We start from the raw sequence: 21,480 nt of genomic DNA on the forward strand, positions 1-21,480 counted from the left end.
ACTGCCTTGGCCGCATCCCACAGAGTTTGGTAGGATGTCTCATCATTGTCATTTTCTTCAATGAAATTATTGATTGTTTCTATGATTCCTTCTTTGACAAATTGGTTTTGGAGAATCATATTATTTAATTTCCAATTAGTTTTTGATTTTCCTGTCCAGGTGCCCTTACTAATTATTATTTTTATTGCATTATGATCTGAGAAGGTTACATTTATTATTTCTGCTTGTTTGCATTTGTTTGCAATGTTTCTATGCCCTATTACATGGTCAATCTTTGTGAATGTACCACGTGCAGCTGAAAAGATGGTGTATTCCTTTTTGTCCCTATTTATTTTTCTCCACATATCAATTAGATCTAATTTTTCTAGGACTTCATTCACCTCTCTTACCTCTTTATTATTTATTTTTTGGTTTGATTTATCTAGATCTGACAGAGGAATATTTAGATCTCCCACTAGTATGGTTTTACTATCTCTTTCCTTCTTGAGCTCTGCCAGTTTCTCCTTTATGAATTTGGATGCTATGCCACTTGGTGCATATATATTGAACAGTGTTATTTCCTCATTGTTTATACTGCCTTTAATCAGGATGTAATGACCTTCCCTGTCTTTTTTAATCATATCTATTTTTACTTTGGCTTTGTCAGAAATCATAATAGCCACTCCTGCCTTCTTTTTCTCATTTGATGCCCAAAAGATTTTGCTCAAACCCTGAACCTTAAACTTGTGTATGTCAACCCGTCTCATATGTGTTTCTTGTAGACAACATATGGTAGGATTTTGGTATCTAATCCACTCTGCTATTTGCTTCCGTTTTATGGGTGAGTTCATCCCATTCACATTCAGAGTTATAATCATCAGTTGTGCATTTGCTGACATTTTCGTTTCCTCCCCTATTCCTACCCCTTTTCCTTAAACTATATCCTTTAAAACCAGTGGTTTGCTATTAAGACCCTATCCCTTATCCCCTCTCTTGACTGACTTCCCTTCCTACCCCCTCCCTTATTCCCCCCCTCTTTTTGTTTTTAAAGGCCTTATGAATTCCCTCCCCATTCTTCTCCCCTCCCTTTTTTTGATCTCCCCACTCCCCTGTTTCCCTTGATTTATCCCCTCTGACTTTCTCAGAAGGGTTAGATAAGAGTTTTATGTCCCAATGGATAGTATAGCTACTCTTCCCTCTCTGGGTTGATTACACTGAGAGTAAGGTTTGATTATTACCTCTTAATACTCTCTTCCTCTCCTACTTATAATAGTATTTGTCCCCTCTCCTTCCCATACCCTCTTTGTGTGTAATAGAATATCCTATTTTTCTTATTCACTCAAGTTTCTCTTGGTGTCCCCTGCTATTCACCCCCTCTTTCCCATCCCCCATGTCATCTTAGATTATTTAGTGTTCCACCCTCACCCTGTGAATTATTCTTCTGATTACTATAGTAGTGGATACTATAATAGTGAATAGATTTCACTACAGAGAATTATACATAACATTTCTCTACATAGGAATACATATAATTAGATGTTACTGAGGCCCTTAGAAAGGCAAATTTAAAAATTATAAGTTTTCTTTCTTTCCCCTCTGTTTCTATTTACCTTTTCATGTTTCTCTCGATTTTTGTGGTTGGATATCAAACTTTCCATTTAGCCCTGGTCTTTTCTGTGCAAATACTAGGAATTCTTCAATTTTGTTGAATGCCCATACTTTCCCCTGGAAATATATAGTCAATTTTGATGGGTAGTTGATCCATGGTTGCAGGCCCAGCTCTCTTGCCTTTCTGAATATTGTATTCCAAGCCACTTTATAGCCTTTTGAAATCCTTCTAGATCCTGTTTCCATCATGTTATCCCTCCTATTATACTTCATGTCATCTGCAACTATAACAACCACACAAATATGCTTTTATTCAAGTCATTTATAAAATATTAATGGCACAGAAGTAAATGCAGATCCTTAGGGTATTAAAACATTGGAAATCTTCAACACTGACCCATTAATGACCTTTTTTTTCTCAAGTCATTCAACTAGATATATAGGTATATATCCACCTAGTATTATCGAATCAACATGTCTATCTTGTTCTTAGAAAGAATAACCAGAAAATTTTGACAAATCCCTTGCTGATATCCAGATGTCCTCTGTCTGTAGCATTCATTTCCCTGTTGAATCCATCTAGAAGCTATCCAAAAAAAAAAGAATGTAAAATAAGTGGTGTGACTGACATGTTCTTGTTGAAACCATGCTAGGCTTTAACATCTGCCACAAACTCTCCCTTTCATTTCCTTAGGAATCTAAGTGAGGAAACCAAGGCCCAGAGGGGCTAAATAGCAGCTCCCCTGAGGTCCCATGGCTAGTTAGCAGTGAAGCTGGTCTCAGACCCTAGCCTTCCTTCTCCTAATTCAGTGCTTTTTTCATTGCATCTGAGGGGCCAAATATTATAAGTTCAGGTTTCTTTAGAAGGAAATATGCTAAAAATACATACATAAAATTATTGTATTTCTAAAATGTTAAAATGTTTCTTTCAGATACAAATGTTTTATTTTTGATCACCATTTCCTTTGTCACCTCTTTCATTGTTATTCTCTTCTTCCTTAACTTCCCACAGTGTTATTTTCTTTTTTCTACATAAATTTTTAATATCTTTTTCCAACATCATCTAAAATTTCCCCTTGTATTCCTTCCTCTTCCCAGGAAGACATCTCTTGTAATGAATATTTTTTTTAATGTGGGGTAGAGAAAAGGCAAAAAAAATCAATGAAGTCCAGCAATACATCAAAAAGATCTGATAGTGTTCTGTATCAGTGGCCTGCTTCTCTTCCCTTCTCCCCTAGTCCACAGCCATAGGGGAATGGGAATAGATATCTTTTTATATTCTTTTGGGGCTAAGCTTGCCACTGTCATTTTCAAACCACTAACTAAAAATGTGATCATAGACTGTCATTTTTTATCCAAACCATTTGCATGTTAGGGAGTTGGAGTTTAGGTGGGCTGTGTTTTATTTAGTAGATTAAGTTGAAAGCCTTGAGCTGTAACATCAGTTATTGCCCAGTAGAGTTCACTGTACAACTGAGAGATTGTGCCAGCTGTTCCTGATAAGGGAAAAAATCCTCTTATTCTCTTGCTTCAAAGAAGGATTTATCTATAGAGTTAATGTGGCATAAATGATAAAGCACTGGCTTTGATTCCGCTTCATATCAAATCTTTCCTCTTAGGCTTACATGACCCTTAACTAAGTGACCCTGGAAAAGTCTCTTGAATGATCTGTCTCAGTTTCCTTTTGTGTAAATATAAGGATAATACCTTTAACATTTACCTTTTAAGATGTATTTAAGATCAAATGTGATAATATATGTAAATGTGCTCCATAAACATAAAAATAACTATATTATTATTATTATACCATTTCAGAGAAACATGTATTGTTATGTAAAGTTTTTTTTAATTCTGAATTTAACAGATACTAAATAAAGTGGACATTTTCTTATATGCTATAGAATAAAGTATACATGAAAATGTGAATCTCCAATATATAGAAACTAATTATCTTTAATAGTACATAGGTTGGGGGCAGCTAGGTGGCTCAATGGTTTGAGAGCAAGGTCTAGAAAGGGGAGGTCCTGGGTTCAAATGTGGCCTGACATTGCCTGGTTGTATGACCTTGGGCAAGTCACTTAACTCTCATTGTCTAGTCCTTACTGCTCTTTTGCCTTGGAACATTTAATACACAATATTGAGTCTAAGATGGAAGGTAGTAGTTTTCTTTTACTTTCTTTTTTTCCCCTTTTTTTCAGTTCATGTAGAAACAATTTTTGACAATTTTTTTAGACATTTTAAAATTCAAATTCCCCACCACGCCATGGTCTGATATAGATTACACCAGTACTTTCATGTAATATATATTTCCATATTGCTCATGTCATGATAGAAGATGTATATCACACATACAATAGAAATCTCATGAAGGTGATAATATAGTGGAAGATGGTATGTTTTGATCTGCACTCAGATTTCAATAGTTCCTTCTTTGGCTTTGGATAGTATTTTCTTTAAAAGTCCCTGGTGCTTATCTTAGAGACTGGCTTTGCTGATAAAGGGTAAGTATTTTGATTATTGGGTTGTTTTTTTTTAAGGGTGAAAAAATTACATATGTTGGGGGCAGCTGGGTAGTTCAGGGAATTGAGAGCTAGGCTTGAGACAGGGGGTCCCAGGTTCAAATTTGCCCTCAGACACTTCCTAGCTGTGACTCTGGGCAAGTCACTTTAACCTCCATTGCCTAGCTCTTACTGCTTTTCTGCCTTGGACTCAATATACAGTATTAATTCTAAGTTGGAAGTCTAGGGTTTTAAAAAATAATAATCAGAGTGAAGCGTACAAGTAGAATCAAAGGAATGTTATAGACAGTAACAGCAATATTTTTCAAAGAGTAACTGTAAGTGACTATTATCCTGAGGAATGGAAATATTCAAATCCCCTACAATGGACTTATAAGGGAAAATGTTATCCATCTCTAGAAAAAGAACTGATATATAGAAGTATGTATTGTATGGTTCTATGTATATACCTATGTCAAAGTTGGCCTCTAAAACAGTTGGGAGCAAAGGAGGGAGGCAACTTGGAACTCAAAATGTAAACCTGTCCTGTAAAAGGGAGATTTTAGATATTTTATAGATATATATTTAAAGTGTGACCACAAGGAATCAACAATTCAGACTGATTCCGTAACAAAAATAGACCCAAGTCAGGATCGGATTTAAGGTAGTTTATTTACAATTAGGAAGGTAAAAGGTAAGGAAATAAAGAGAGGGAGAGGATAGTCCAGACCTGCAGAGGCCTGGACGGAGAGAGAAGGTTAAAAGGCTAAATAAATTAGGCTACAAGCCACAAGGCCTAGCAATCAGATAGGCTAGAGCCTACTTAAGGTAAAGTCTTGGAAAAAACGCCAAGGTAGGCCAAGGAAGTCAGCCTAACTTACCCACGTGACCATTCAGAGTAGAAGCTGCCTGAGGTCTCATCTGAGATCCTTCAGCACCAAGTTCAAAGCGGGAACGCGCTTAGCAGGAAGTAACCAACATACTTGAAGAGATAGTGTCTCTTGTCACTTCCTGTGGGCCCACCTCTAATTCAAGTGGACAAATGGCAGCCTCTACACTGATTTGGACTGCCCAAAGGGCAGACCCTTGTTCTTGATTTGTTACTTATTGTCATGCGTGGGTAACTCATCCCCCTCCCCACTAAGGGAGGTGGGGATGACATCATCTTGGGTAGGTAGAGTTTTGACTATGAATGGACTAGAGCTAATTCCATTAACACAATTCCCCCCCCCCCAAAGCACAAAGATTCATAGAACTTAAAATTATCTGTAATTCCTTTAAGCTTTCTTTATTTCTGCTGTGCATTAAAAAAATGTTTTAGTTACCTTTCTTTCTTTTTTTTGATTGCTCTATTTTTATTCCTCTCTCCCTTCTAGCTCTAACTGCCTCACACCTCACTGAAAAAAAAAGAAAAACAAAATCCTCATAGAAAACATAGTTTAGGAAAAAAATCCCATATTGTCACTGTCCAAAAACTTATGTCTTATTCTGTGTTTTGAATTACCCCTCTGTCAAAAGGCATGCCTCATCATCATACTCTAGAATCATAATTGGGCACAGTGATGTTGCTGTATAAGTTGTTTTGTCTCTGCTCATTTCACTTTGCATCAGTTAATATGTCATCCCAGTTTTCTCTAAGACCATACCCTTTGTCCTTTCTTGTACTAAAATATTTCCTAACACTCATGTTTCTATGATTTGTTCAGCCATTACCCAAAGGGGGGGTGTGTCACTCCCTTAATCTAATGTGCTTCTAAATATCTAATTGAGTATGGAAATGAATGCATTGCAATGATGGCTTTAACCTTTACTTAAATTGTATAATTAATTACTGTACAAATAATAAAACTGTAGTATATATTTAAATCGCTAATAAACTTTAACATGCTTTATAAATGTCTACTATTATGACATCATTTCAGATAAGTATCAAATTTTTTTACATTTTTTTATTCTTGATTTGATGAACACCAAATTTTCATAATTTTATTACTTTTGGCTAAAAGTAATAAAGCGAAGACAATCACAAAAAATATCTTCACTAATAATCTTTCAAAATATGAGTCTATGTAGAATTGCAATTTAGTTCAGGCCTCATTGAAATTCACAAAGCTGATATAGTAACAATGTTCTTCCTACAGTTATAGACATTTCTTTCTTTTTTTCATCTAGAAATCCTATTTTTGGGGATCTGAGTCTACTTGATCATGTTCCAATCAGCCACTTTTGGGATCAGAGTGAGCCCAGGCTTTTTGTATGTGAAGCAGTCCATGATGCTATTACAGTCCATCCGCAATCTGCTGAAAAGAAACAACCATCATCAGAAAATTCTGGCAACACGGTACTTCTCTTCTGTCTCATTGATTTTATCTTGCATGAAATAGTGTCATTTGATAACATGATGTGAGTTTGAAAGTTTTGGTTGCAAGGATTAAATTGATTTTTCTTTTTTTTTTTAATTTTTATTTTGAATATTTTCCCCTAGTTACATATTTCATGTTCTTTCCCTCTCCCCCAAACCCCCAACCCCCATAGCTGATGCATAATTCCACTGGATTTTACATGTAACATCGACTAAGACCTAATTCCATATTATTGATAGTTGGACTAGAGTTATCGTTTAGTGTCTACATCCCCAATAATATCCCCATCAGCCCATGTGTTCAAGCAGTTGTTTTTCTTCTGTGTTTCTCCTCCCACAGTTCTTCCTCTGAATGTGGCTAGTTTTCTTTCTCACAAGTCCCTTAGCCTTGCTCTGGATCCTGTAAGGATTAAATTGAAAGGTGACCAAAGCATTGATAAGTGGTTTATAGATATGAACCACAAACTAACATTTTCTTTTGCTCCTACTCATCTATTTCCCTATTGATTGACTTGGCCCTGCCAACAGTATCAAAAAGGAAGAAACTAGAGTACAACTAATATCAGATAATTTGTGATCCTGGAATAAAGATAGATACACGACCTAGATGCTACCTAATTGGCATGAAGCTGGAGAAAGGCAAGCTTGAAGATAATAAATAGAATTGCTAGTTTATACAATAAGTAATAAACTAATATAATTCATCACCAGAAGAAACACTGTAAGTGAAAACCAGATGGTCCATTTATCCCACCGTCATACATCTGCCTCCTTACACTATCTAGAGCTTAGCAGAACCTAGAAGTAAGAAGGAAAAAAAAAAATCCAGGAAAACCAATGTAGTTTATTTCTTAAGTGAGAAACTCAGACCCTCTCTCAAAGCCTCTTATATTAAATACTTACCTTTATTAATACATCATTATTTTCCAGTCCATAGCAGATTAGTAAGGTTGGGAAGCAAAGGGAAAATCTATTAGAGGCAGATACACCAATATTAATGAGAAATGACAACTAATAGCCTAAAAATGAAAAAGGAAATGGAAGAATTAAAAAAGTGTAGCAATACTTGGTCATTTAGTATAGGAATGAATATCCCTAAACACCTCTCAGTAGCCCTCTAAGAACCATCATTCTATTATGTACAGCTCAATCCAATCAAATCAATGATTTCTATAATAAAGACCCCAAATCACCAAAAAATAAAATAAAATTATGTTCTCTATAATCCAGTTTAAGAAAGCAGGGCATTTGGTATCATGCTTTAGTAAACATTTCAATTACCCTTACTTGAGAAAGAAAGAAAAACAAAACCCCTGTTACAAATATATAGTCAAGCTAAATAAATTCCAAAATTGATTTGTTCCAGTTGAAGTTCCAGTAGGGTTACTGCTGGATTCAGCTACTAACAGTCGGCTGGGAAGTTATATTGGTTCAGATTGAAAGAATTTCAGGCTTCCCCTTATTCAGAGATTCCTGTCCTGGTTTTTCTGCTGCAGGCTTCAGACTAGGATGAGAATTAGAACTAAGACCCTATTCATCTCTTGAGTTCAGAACCATAAAACTATGGCTTGCTTCTTAACTTGTTCCTTTTTAGTATACAGTTTAAGATCTGCAATTGCTACTCACCCTGGAACACCATTCTTAAGTATAGTTCCCCTCCTTATTCAGCCCTGGATCTATGATCTGGTATTGGGTAGCAGGAAAGAGCTGTCATTTGGCTACTAGCTCCTGCACTCTACAAAGGTTTAGGCCTCTCTCTGCTGGATTTGCAACCTCTTCTTGCTCTGCCACACAGTCTCTCCCTGAATTAAAATTAAAATGTTCTTTGCTGCCATCATTGGCTAGACCCAGTCCCCAGAGTTCTCAGACCTCTCTCTATATTATGGCCTGAACTGCTTAGATTTCACTTTGAAGACTCAAAGGTATTTTCTGAATATTTTGAGTTGGAGTGTAAAGCTCAGTTGTCCTTCTTGCTATTTCACCATCTTGGCTTCACTTTGGTAGTGGTTTTTAAGGAGATGAATTTGAGAAGAGTATGTGGACCTGACATAGTTCACGTGGGGGAAAAAATTCATGCTGAAAGTATATAATTTAAATGTCCTCAGAGACCAATATTCAAAATGTCTCCAATAGTGGAATATTTCCCCCCAAAATGGAAAAGGCCAAAGGCGATCCTTTTATTTATTTTTTAAATGGCTGAAGACATCAGTAATCAACCCCATGTCTACTTTCTGACCTCTCTAATATGTGGATAAGAATGATCTATACACACCTCAAGGGCATCCTTGATGAAAAAGAGAAGGCAATGAGCAACTAAATTTCTTCCAACAAGTCTACAATTTCAGGTACTTAATTCCTTGAGAGATAGAGAGCCATTCAATCAATCAATATTTACCAAGTGCCTGTTGGAGGAAGAAATGGCAAAACACTCCAGTGTCAGCCAAGAAAACCCCATGGACAGTATGGGTGGGCTATGGTCCACAGGATCATGAAGAACGAGATATCACCGAACAACAGCAACAAAGTGCCTCTTGTATGCCAGGCATTGAGCTAAGTCCTGGGGACACAAAGCAAAGCACCAGTCTGATGAGGGAGGCAGCGTGCAAACAACTATGGACAAACAAGCTGTGTACAGGAATGTACAGAAGAAATAATCAACAGAAGGAAAATACTAGAATTAAGAGGTATTAGGGGGCAGCTGGGTGGCTCAGCTCAGCTAAGATTGCCAGGCTTAGAGATGGGAGGTCCTGGGTTCAAATCTGGATTCAGACACTTCCTAGCCGTGTGACCCTGGGCAAGTTATTTAACCCCCATTGCCTAGTCCTTATCCTCTCTTCTGCCTTGGAACCAATACACAGTATTGACTCTAAGACAGAAGGTAAGGGTGTAAAGAAAAAAGTCTTGGGAAAGATTTTTGAATGTGGTGTTTCCTCTGTACTTAAAGGAGAGCATTCCAGGAGCATGGTATAGCGGGCGCACGTGCCCAGAATCAGAATATGGAATGTGGTGTATGAGAACCTGCTGGATCAGAAAGACGCGCAGCACGGCATAGCGGTGTAAGAAGACTAGAAAGGAGCAGGGGTGGCAGGCAGCCCAGGCAGTGTTTTGAATGCCAAACTGGGTTTTGTCTTTGATCCTGGAAGCAATTGGGATCCCCTAGAATTTATTGAGTAGAGGGCTGACGGGGCTGACATGTGCTTTAGGAAGATCCCTTTACCAGGCAAACCAAGCCTGGGGGAGGGCAGAGTGGGCAACTGCCTCATGTAAGGATCAGGCACGAGAGGGCTCCATTGGGGCAGGATCCAAAGAGAGAAGGGCATATTTGAGAGACATTAGTAAACCACAGGCCCTGCCCTTGGCAACTGAGGGTGTGTTGATTGCCTTTAACAATGCTATACCTCCTCAATGAGATCCACAGCCACTTAAAAAACAATTTAACAAAGCCAGCTCCACAGGAAAAACAAAGTCGATGCAGAGTCCGTGTTTCCCAAGTTATGGTACACTATTAGCAAGGCAACAATCAGGACACATTGAAGTGAGGTAAACTAAGTCATTGATCAGAAAACTTGTCTCTCTTTGGGGAAAATAGAAATCAGAAATGAGCTTTCCTGTGAAGGCCAGTCAGCTCAGAACCAAAACAACATAGAGTCAGGATCCATGAGAAAGTAACTCCTTTACTAACAAGCAGCCAGTCTAGGATAAGATATACAATGGAATGTCCTGTACCCCACGCCAATGACGAATATGGCTTCTAGATGATAAGGTTTGCTTGCTTCATCAAGGTTATGTCTAATTAATGAACATTGTTTGCTTTGTATCTTGTACCCTATAAAAACTGCACTGTAATTTCAGTTCAGTGCAGCTTTCACTAGGAAGGCTGCCCTGGCCAATAAGTACGTTTATTAATCAATAGATTAATAAATAAATATTGAACTTGTGGGTGTGTAGACTCATTTTGTGAAGTGCACCAACATATCTCAAACAGGCACCCTGACGAGCTGTTGTTCTTTGCCCAGAATTATAGAGGATAAGAATATGAAACTATTTAATTTGGAAAGTTATACAGCCTTTTTAATGATCTCAAGTGTCTCACTGTAATAAAAGCCTGTCTTTTTAACACCAAAATTTTCTAATGATGATATATGAGTATAAATCATAATCCAGGGGCAGCTGGGTGGTTCAGTGGTTGGAGACCCAGGCCTAGAGACTTGGGTCCTAAGTTAAAATCTGGCCCCAAACACTTCCTAGCTTTGTGATCCTGGGCAAGTCACTTAACCCCCATTGCCTAGCCCTGACTATTCTTCTGCCTTGGAATTCATAGTACTGATTCAGAGACAGAAGGTAAAGGGTTGTTTTTTTATAAATCACAACCTAAGAAGAGTGACAATTTCAAGTGACTCAAAGGGTAATGGTAAATGTAAGTAGGCTATAACAAATTACTAGTGCTGATTGGTATGTGACAAATACCATAGTGAAGAGTGTGTATGATTAGAGGAGTAATTGGAATGGTCTTGTTGAAAGAGTAAAGGAGAAAAGATGGATGGATAATTCAAGTGTTGTACTGGGACCACCCACACATGTGTACATATGTATTACATGTATAATATATAGATACATACATATGTACATATGTATGTACATGTGTATATCTTTTTAAAACAGTGGAAGGCCCCTGGCATCTTAAATATATCTCCACATACAGAATTCTTTTTTTAAACCCTTACCTTCTGTCTTAGAGTCAATACTGTGTATTGGCTCCAAGGCAGAAGAGTGGTAAGGGTAGGCAATGGGGGTCAAGTGACTTGCCCAGGGTCACACAGCTAGGAAGTGTCTGAGGCTGGGTTTGAACCTAGGACCTCCTGTCTCTAGGCCTGGCTCTCAATCCACTGAGCCACCCAGCTTCCCCCACACGTACAGAATTCTTGAAGAGGAACAGAAAAGAAGCATTCAGAATGAGAAACATAGATAGACAATAATTCACAAATCCAGTAAGGGAACATTGAGACCATTCTAAAATCAGTGATATCACGGATATATGGAAGTGTGGAAGGAAAAAAGACATAGCAGCAGATAGATATCCATTTGAAAACAAAATAGAGGATCTTGACAGGAAAAAAAGGTCCAAGTTTGCTTATGTTTTCTCTGTTCAAGGAGATCATTCCTTTTGTTGTAAGGGGAAAATAAATATAGGATAGTATTTTGTCCCTTTGCTTTAATGAGGAAGCTTGCATCTGTGTGTGTGTGTGTGTGTGTGTGTGTGTGTGTGTGTGTGTATCTGTGTGTCTATGTATTCATTGTTTCCTTTTAAGTAGATTCTGGCAAGTTAAAATGGAAAATAAAAACAAAATTTAAAAAGAATATTGTCATATTAAAACCTGAATAATACTTTTTCTCCCTTTCTAGGCAGATGTTTTGATTATATCATTCTTCAGCACTGAAGAACATGGCCTCTTGCTTCAGGACAGTTTTCCACGGCCTTGCGCCTTCCAGGCTCTTCTGGGTATTGAAGTGCCACATTATTACTTCACAAAAAAAGTGAGTCTTCTGTTAAAAAGATGATTTTTCTGATCCTTTTTATTTCTCTGACTGAGTCCCAGTCAATACCAATTCTTCCATTGTTCTGAAATATGAATTGATTCTACAGTGTTTAATCATTTTTTGAAGGGCATGTACCATAATTTAGCACTAAAAATGTATAGCAAATAGTGAGGGTTTCTATATCATGAAAGCTATGCATTTTCTTTGTTGTTGTTTTAGAAGTACTGAACTGGGAGAGATGAGACTTTGGTTCTAGACCTTGAGAAGGTCAAGAGGTAGAGGAAAAAGAAAGCTCCAATTTAAATCCTATTGAGTGGTCAAAGGCAGCTTGCTTAATCTTTCTGTGCTTTAGCCTTATCTTCTAGAAAGTGGGAATAAAAGCAATCCTAGGACATTGTACCTCTAAGGCCAGTTGTGGTACTTCAATTAAATAATGGACCTTGACATGCTCCTAAGAGCCAGCTGTACTTTTCTGCCCTAGTTTTGTTGGCATTAAGCTATTGGATCTGGAGAAGTCTTTTTCCTCTCTGCATCCTCACTTTCTTATTTTTCAGATAAAAGGGAGTTGAACAAAATGCCCTCTGAGGTCCCTTACTTCTGGAGCTTTCTATGAGTCTGCTATTCTTTTATTTCAAGTTAATTTAAAGGATATACAGTGCCATAGGAATGTGTCCCAGATGGCAATGAGAGATTTATGAAAACAAACAGTCATGTCTTAGAGCTGTACACTATAGGCATATAATTATGAAATTTCTGAGGAATGTTAATGTATACTACTTCAGGGTTTTCCTTTTTTCCCCTCCCACTATCCAATAGGTAAAATGACTTCTTAATATAGAGTACTGTGTGAGATAAAAATGAGTAGCCACTGCACATAAATTAAAAAACCTGGAGTCAGAAAATGAGAGTAGAAAAGCAGAAATTTATTCTTTTCCTCATGAGGAAGGGCAGATGCCCTTGTGGCAAATGCAATGCCAGAGTGCAAATACAAAATTTTATAAGTTCCTAATGCAAGTGCCCACAACTCCCCTCCCCCTTCTGTCCAACTTCCCTTGTCTGGGGGCCAGGACTTAAAATCTAGGCATGGAGTCTACCCCAATCAGGAAAGAGCAAGATATACGAGCTCATCAAATGGGAGGATTAAGAGTATCATCCTAAATTTTTAAGGGTAAGAGGAAATAAGGGAGCAACTACAATTGGGCTATCTCCTTGTTTCTTGGACCCTGATGATGTCCTTGAAGTAAGATAAAAAGGCTGGTCCTAAAATAACTAGATTTGCTTGAAGCTGAAAACAGACTTATTTACACATTTCATTTCTGGTTATGGGAGTGTGTAAGCTGGGTGCTTTACTTTGAGAATTACAAACTTAATTCTATTCTATTCTCATTCAGTACTGACTCTAACCCTACAATTCTGATTCTGACCCTAAATTCTAATGCTGCTCTCCCACCTTCTTAAGTAAATTTGTGAGAGGCCAGATCACTTTCTCTTTTGAGCATTTTTTCTGTGTTCTCTTAATAGAAAAAGGTTTTAAAAATCTGTATAGACATTTGCCTGCCTGTTAAGATGAGGTACTTTATAATCAACTTGGAAAAAATATCTCATAACTAAAACCATGTCCAAAATGATTCTTCAGCTGTTCACTGACCTTCTATCCAGAATTCACTTAATGGTTAGCATCAAATGATCCTGGTTAGCATCAGAAAGACATAGCAACTACCTTGGCTTGCTAATTCAGAGCCATATCATTATGTTTCATTAAAAATAAGGATATGCCTTTTGAAAACAAAAATCTGTAAGTGGCTTCAGTATATCCAAATTTTCTCATAGCAAAAGATGAAAAAATACCCATCAGAAGTAACCACAGTATTTTTACATTTTAGAATGGTGCTTGTATAAAAAATAAAAAATTGTCCAGTTAATATTGTGTTTATAGGTATTTTGGTTAAGTGAAAAGAATTATTGAAATTAACCAAGTTATACTAGTCTTTGTCTCTTAAGCTATTTTGATCCTAGTAGTGCTAGAAGTAGTGACATTAGATGGCATCCATTAGAATTTCATTTTATTTTTCTTCATCCCATTTTCCTCTTCTTTGAGTTAGAAAACTTTTAAAAATTTACTTACTCTTAGTTTATTTCGTCCAGGACTTTTCATCATTTCTAAACAGCATTTCTTTTTTTTTTCATATTTACATATCACTTGTTTTTTTCTCTTCTTTTCTCACTTTTCCTTTTGTATTTTCCACTGCTCATAGTTGTTGTTCCAGAGAGGATGTATTTATAAGGCATTTGTAAGTATTCATTGTCTTGTTTATTTGTTTCATACCTTTAGTTTTTCTGTTTTTTCCAAGTTCTTTTAAATTTTAAAGTGCAACATTCTCTTATTTGATATTCTTGTGTTTAACAACCAATGTATAGTTTTAGTTATATAATTGAAGAAACTAATATGAAGTTTTTTCTTCATCTGAGATGGTAAAACTCAAGAAAAATTTAATTAAATGTGTTATTATTTCTACCTTTACTGTTAACTTGATGAATGATTTTGAGCAAATTAACTTCACTTAATTTCATTCCTGTGCTCCTCTACTTATAAAAGAGAAAATTATTAGGAATCTTTTTCTTCACAAAATGATTCTGAGGAACAGCCAATAAGAATGACATGCCTCCTCCCCCCTCACCCCAAGTTACTAAGCCATATTCCATTTTATCACTTCATTACTTCTGTTTTACGTTTCTTCACTTTTAGGTAGGAGTTAAGGGAACTAAGAGGATACAAATGAATGAACGAGTATGCATTTATTAAGTCCTTGTTCTGTGCCAGGTACTGTGCCTTATAAGCACTAGGGATACAAATACAAAAAAAATGGCAGTGCCTGACCTAAAAGAGCTTATAGTCTAAAAGAGGAGGCTGCACAAATGTGGGAATGGAGGTATACCCAGGTAGAGCACTATGATTTGGAAAATTGCAGGAATGGTGTGTTGAGAGATGAACAGGAAGGAGAGTGAATGAGGGATTAAATTAACATACCCTGATTTACTACAGTGTTGATTTGATTATGATACTGATTTGATTACAATTCTGGAAATGGTAAGAGGAGGGACTCCAGGGTGCAACATCAGAAGAGTTTGTGGCAGGAGTTGAGGATGTTATGAATTCTTTTCCAGCTATAACTTAGCATCATAAGATGGATGGTATAGTGGAGAGAGGCTATACTTAAAGTTAAGAAGAGACTTGGTAGACCTCTTACATTTGAGTAGCCATGTAGCCTGGGGGAAATTATTTAACTTTTCTTAGCTTCAGTTTTCTCATCTCTAAATGGAAAAAATATATAATGCCTGTTTTTCTGCTTTGTCGGGATATGGAAGAATTAGAGGAGATAATGTGCACAAAGTGCTTTTTAAAACTTAAAACACTGTAAATGCCAGCTATTATTATCAGTCAAAACCACATTATTGTGAATATAATTGTATATAGCTAATTATCTTTGAAAATAAATTCTGCTTACCTATGGAGGCAAATCTGTGAGCTTTAGTAATAATTAAAACAAAGTCCTTTGGTCACTTTACTAAGACTTTCACTAACATGATTCCAATCTATTTCTTAACTTTCTAGTTTCTTCTTCTCTTTTTATGTGCATTTACCACTCTGTGGGCAAAATCTTATTGACTTTGCTGTGTCATAATTCAGAACTATTCCACTTATTAAGATCTGGGAATTCTCAGTGGAATTGTGCATTGGCTACAAGGGGGCAGGGGGATTTGGGGGAGAGGGAAAGAACATGAAATATGTAACTATGGGAAAATATTAAAAATAAAATAAAAATTAAAAATTTAATTTAATTTAATTTTAAAAAGAACCAATAAAAATGAATAAATAAAAAGTAAAAAAAAAGATCTGGGAATTCTTAGCATCTCTTCTCAGACTAGAGTTTCTTTTATCATTGTCTACTCCTGTTTCTTCATTCCTAGTGAAATGATTTTTTACTTTCATCATGATTCACCATTTCCTTCTCTTCATTCTCTTAATCCATCAGTCTCCTGGTAGGCCCAATTGCTATTTTACTGTATCCCTAATCCTTGGTTAATTTCAACAATACTCTCAGTAGCTCTCTAGAATCCTTTACTTGCCTTAAACTTGTGTGCTGCCTGCCATTTCAAACCTCAGTCACTAGTAGCATCTACCATTAATTTTCTTTATATCATGCAGAGCTACTAGAGCATTGCTTTGAACAAGTTATCAAATCATGCTGATTGAAATCTACAAATTCATAAACACTGCTGTTCATTCTTTTTTATGCATCTCCTTTTTTTTTTTAAACCCTTACCTTCCGTCTTGGAGTCAATACTGTGTATTGGCTCCAAGGCAGAAGAGTGGTAAGGGTAGGCAATGGGGGTCAAGTGACTTGCCCAGGGTCACACAGCTGGGAAGTGTTTGAACCTAGGACCTCCCGTCTCTAGGCCTGGCTTTCAATCCACTGAGCTACCCAGCTGCTCCCATGCATCTCCTTTTTAAAAAATTATTTTTACTTTATCATCTGCTCACTCTTTAAGCCCTTACAATTTGACTTCTACCTTCACCACTATGCTAGAACTACTCTTAAAGGTCATCAGCGATTTCCTAATTACCAAATTCATTGACTTTTTCCTCAGCCTTCATTCCCTTTGAGCTTTCTGCAACACTGGACACTATTAACCACTCTCACCTTGAAAATTGGTTTTTCTTAATTCTTGTCAGTATGTACTACCCCAATTCATATCCTACTTCTCATTTCTCTGAGGCTCCTGCCTTTTTCACTGTCTTTTCTTTGTCTTCTGCTTCTAGAGTGGTTGTTTCTTAGGTTCAGTCCTCATCCTTATTTGCATATTCCTTTAATGTTTGCATCCATTAAGACCTCTTCAACCTTTGCCTTTATTCCAATAATTCCCAGATCTCTTTCTGTAGTCTTTTTTTTTTTTTAGTGGAAAGAAAAACCTTTATTGCAATAAATAAGTCCATCGAGGCCTAGCCATACAAAGGTTAGTTAGTAAGGGCAATAAGAGCTTCTACTACCTTGCCCATGTGTTCTCGCAAACTGCCCTTGAGATTTCCATCTCTGTCATAATCAGTTCCAGATCTTTCTTCTTGATTGTAACTTTGGCCAGTTCCTTCTCCCATTCCTGTTTGGCCTTCTGCTCCTGGGACCGCCAATCACCTACATTGCGATCTCCAAGTTAGAGCTTTGGATCTCTTTCTCTTCTGCATAGTCGTTCATTTGTTCCAGGTTGGCCGCCACCACTGTCATGTTTCCGCGGTTTCTTGGGCGGCCGCTCTGGGCCACTCGGTTCTGTTTCCAGCTCCAGCTCCACATCGCCTTCCGTGGCCATCTCAATCTCTTTCTATAGTCTTAAACTTTCTCAAGTTCCACTTCCACATTTCCAGCTGACTAGTAAACATTTTTCTTCAGATGTCCTATTTTAACTTTGGAATCATCTTTAACTTCTTCTGACTTCTTCTCTGTAGCCTCCTTCCCACTGAATCATTTGCCAAGTTGAGATAGTTCTTTTTTATTTTCACAATGCTTTTCACATTTTTTTCTTTAAAAAAAATTCACTGCCAATACATAACTATATTACATCTTATCTACACTATTGCATTAGCTTCTTAAATGGTATCTACCAATGTAGCCCCTTTCCCTCCTTAATCCAAAACAAGAACTATTTATTAAATGCTACTGTGTGCTAGAGATTGTGTGAAAGTTAGGGATACAAAGACAAACAAAAACAAAAGAAAACACTCCACTTTCCTGGAATTTACATTCTACTGGAAGATGATAATATATAAACAGATTTTATATATATATATATATATAAAAATATATATATATATATTTTAAATGAAACTTGGGAGATTAGAAAAGGCTTCTCATAGGAAGTGATACATGATCTGAACCTCAAAAGAAGACAAAAATTTAGGAGTCAGAGGTGAGGATTGAACAATCAACAAATGAACATTTATCAAATCTCTACTATGTGCCAGGTACTGCGCTAAACACTGGGGATTCAAAAAGAGATAAGAGAGAGTTCTAAGAGTACTAAGTAGCCCACAAACTAACAAGAGGGAGTATATTGAGGGCTTAATGAATGAAAAGGCATAGCGGTGGAATGCTAAGTTTGGGGAATAGCAAATAAACTAATTTGACTAGAACATAGAAAACATGGAAGGGAATAATGTAAAATAATCCCAGCTGCTATGAGGCAACTGTGACTCAGTAGTTAAGAACACTGGGCCTGGAATCATGAAGGCCTGAGTTCAAATGCCATTTCAGACACTTCCTAGTTGTATGACCTTGGGCAAGTCACTTTATATATGTAGGAGGCAACTAAGTGGCTCAGTGGATAGAGTTGGGCTTGGAATCAAGAAGACAAAGACTTAAATTCAAATATGATCTCAGACAATTCCTAGATATGTGACCCTGGGCAAGTCATTTAACCTCTGATTATCCGACAAAAGGATCCACTGAATCCACTTGAGAAGGAAATGGCAAAATGACCAGTATTCTTATGGAGAAAACCCCGTGGGTTAAGATTCATAGGGTCAGAAAGAGTTAGACACCATGAACAACTAAAACAAACAGCAACAAAATCCAGTAAAGGTATCCTGGAGACAGATTTTAGCCTTATACGTGCATTTAAGGAGAATTTCATCTTAAAGGCAATAGGGCGGTTCTTGAGAGGTGAAGTAACACGATCAGACTTGTGGTTTAGGAAGATTTTTTCCCAATAAAATGAGCATTTCTATATTATACCTAGAAGAATAGGAAGAGAAGATGGTACTTAAAGCTATGAATCTCTTGTTCTATACAACCTGCTTCCATTTTAGAATATATAACAAATCCAACATGTAATTTTCAGTGCAGTATTATCTATGATTCTTTCTGTTCTTTCTTTTCATTTCTCAGCACTACAAAATCATATCAGTGGCCTATTTTTCTCTATTGATTTGGCTACCCTATCGTTATCCCTACCTTCTCTCCTACCCCTACCCCCAAATTGAAAAACAACTATTTTAACAAATATGCCAAGTCAAGTAAAACAAATTCCCCCATTGCCTCTATCTGAAAATGTTTGTTTTATTCTACATTTTGAATTCATCATCTCTGTCAGGATATGGGTACCATGCTTTATTCATAATTCCTCTGAAATTGTGGTTGATTACTCTATTGACCAAAGTTAGGAATATTACTTAGGTGGCTTTGTGAATTATAGAAGAGAGAGAAAGACTAAAAACTGATAGAACAATCTGAAGGTTATTTTAGTAATTCAAATGAGAGGTGATATGGAGGTAGATGGCTTTGAGTGGAGAGCAGGGAACAGATATGAGATATGTGGTGGTGTAGAATCAATAAATGTGAGAAACACTGAATAATGGGCGATGATGGAGAGGGAAAGAAGAGTCAGGGATGATATCAAGTTTATTAATCTGGGTGCCTGGAAAATGGTAGTGGTGCATGCAGCAGAACTAGGGCAGATTAGAGGAGGAATGGGTTTAGGGAGAAGATAATGAATTCCATTTTGGGCATGTTGGATGTGAGATACTCATCAGCAGGCCATTTGGAATATCCAGCAGGTAGGTAGTTGGTGATGTGGGACTTCAACTGAGGAGAAAGATTAGAGCTGAATGTGTAGTGCTGGGTGTTATCTCCATAGAGAAATTGAAAAGATGTTGTGGAGAAAAAAATAAGATTTGGCTACTGTTTTTAGATATGTGAGTAAGGAAGAAGGAAGAGTTAAAGCTGGCTCTGAGGTTGCAAACCTTTTGATAGGAAGGATGGCGATGCTGCCAAATGAAATAGAGAAGATTGGAAGAAGCATAATTTTGGGGAAAATATAATAAATTCTATCTTGAATATAATTAACTAAGATGCCTCCCAGACAATAGATGCAGAGAGATGTGTTAGATGCAGTTGATAATTCAGGACTGATTAAGAGTCATTTACTTAGAGTTGATAATTGAACTCATGGGAATTGATGAGATCACTAAAATAGAGGATGTAAAGTCAACATGTAAAGTCAGTATTGGTTTAAAATAAAGCAAATTAAATACCTTATAAATCTTCTAATTAACTGAATATGAAGTCGCACACACACACACACACACACACACACACACACACACACAGCTTTGAAAGATTTAAGAACTCTGGTCAATGCAGTGACCCATTATGCTTCCAAAGGACCTATGATGAAGCACATACCTCCTGATCAAGTTGGTGGAAGCCCTAGTCCTGGGTGGGATCCAATCCAACAGTAGCAATCTCTTACTAGTGATAATGGAGAGCTGTAATATAACAACAGATTTATTTTTCTAAATCACCAACCATATTATGGCTTCAATAGTTCCTCCTTTATGACCTAATGCATAAAGTTCAAGTGCCTTAATTTGCCATTCGTGTTCTATGAGGTTGGCTCTAATCCACCATTCCAGTATTGCCTGCCAATACTGCTTTAATCCTCTTAGGAAAAATGAGCTCGTCATTATCTGAACATGGTTTAAACTTTGTCCCTCCACCATTGTCATTTCTTCCATGAAGTTACTTTGATATTTGCCCAACTAAATATTATCTTATGTCTACCTCCTATAGATCATCTTATTATTTGGGAGAGTATTTCTCTTATGACTTTTATCACATATTGCCTTGTATTTTAGTTATTTGTATATATGTTTTATCTTTCATTGCAAACTGGGAACTTTTAAAAAAATTTGTTGATATATTTTGATTTTACATCATCTTAATTATCCTCTGTATGCCTTCACCTTCCCATCCCAAAGACCATCTCCTATAGCAAAGAATGTTTTATTTATTTTTATTTATTTAATTTATTTTTTAAGCCAAGCCTTTAACTTCTGTGTATTGGCTCATAGGTGGAAGAGTGGTAAGGGTGGGCAATGGGGGTCAAGTGACTTGCCCAGGGTCACACAGCTGGGAAGTGTCTGAGGTTGGATTTGAACCTAGGACCTCCCGTCTCTCGGCCTGACTCTCAATCCACTGAGCTACCCAGCTGCCCCCTAGCAAAGAATGCTTTAAAGAAAAAAAGGAAGATGAGGAAAAAATCAGCAAAACTGGTTAATACAGTGAAAAAAATCAGAAAATATATGCAAAGTTCCATAGCTTTGAACCTTTTACAAAACTCTGCAAAGGAATAGAAGGAGGCTTCTTCTTATATCTCTTTGAACAACCAAACAGTTCATTTTGTACTCACCTTTTGTGGGATTGTTAAAAAGATATTTTCCATTTGTATCAGACAAGCAAAAAGTGTCATGCAGCACTGGTGAGATTGAGATCTGTTCAGCCATGATATAACTTTTGTCCTTCAGCTATGGATATTCATGTGGGGCAGTGAATTCTCTTCTCCAAAACACATGCTATTAAGGTCTCATCTTCTCTTTTTGGGTGATTGGTGCCCAATTCTCAAACTCAGGAACTATAAAGTTCAGAATTACCTATGAAGAAGTGA

At 36.9% G+C, this 21,480-nt stretch overlaps 1 protein-coding gene and 1 pseudogene across 1 annotated transcript in view; one reads left to right on the forward strand and one right to left on the reverse strand.

Moving 5' to 3' along the window:
- Positions 1 to 21,480, forward strand: part of IFT140 (intraflagellar transport 140) — a 204,100-nt gene that overhangs the window by 86,761 nt on the left and 95,859 nt on the right. The window contains exons 15-16 of the mRNA XM_044657419.1: positions 6,258 to 6,426; positions 11,851 to 11,982. Of these exons, the coding sequence (XP_044513354.1) occupies positions 6,258 to 6,426; positions 11,851 to 11,982 (301 nt within the window). The remainder of the gene's footprint in view (positions 1 to 6,257; positions 6,427 to 11,850; positions 11,983 to 21,480) is intronic.
- On the reverse strand, positions 17,003 to 17,438 carry LOC123231203 (annotated as a pseudogene).

This window comes from Gracilinanus agilis, chromosome 1 (genome assembly GCF_016433145.1).
Source record: "Gracilinanus agilis isolate LMUSP501 chromosome 1, AgileGrace, whole genome shotgun sequence".
In the NCBI taxonomy this organism is placed as follows: domain Eukaryota; kingdom Metazoa; phylum Chordata; class Mammalia; order Didelphimorphia; family Didelphidae; genus Gracilinanus; species Gracilinanus agilis.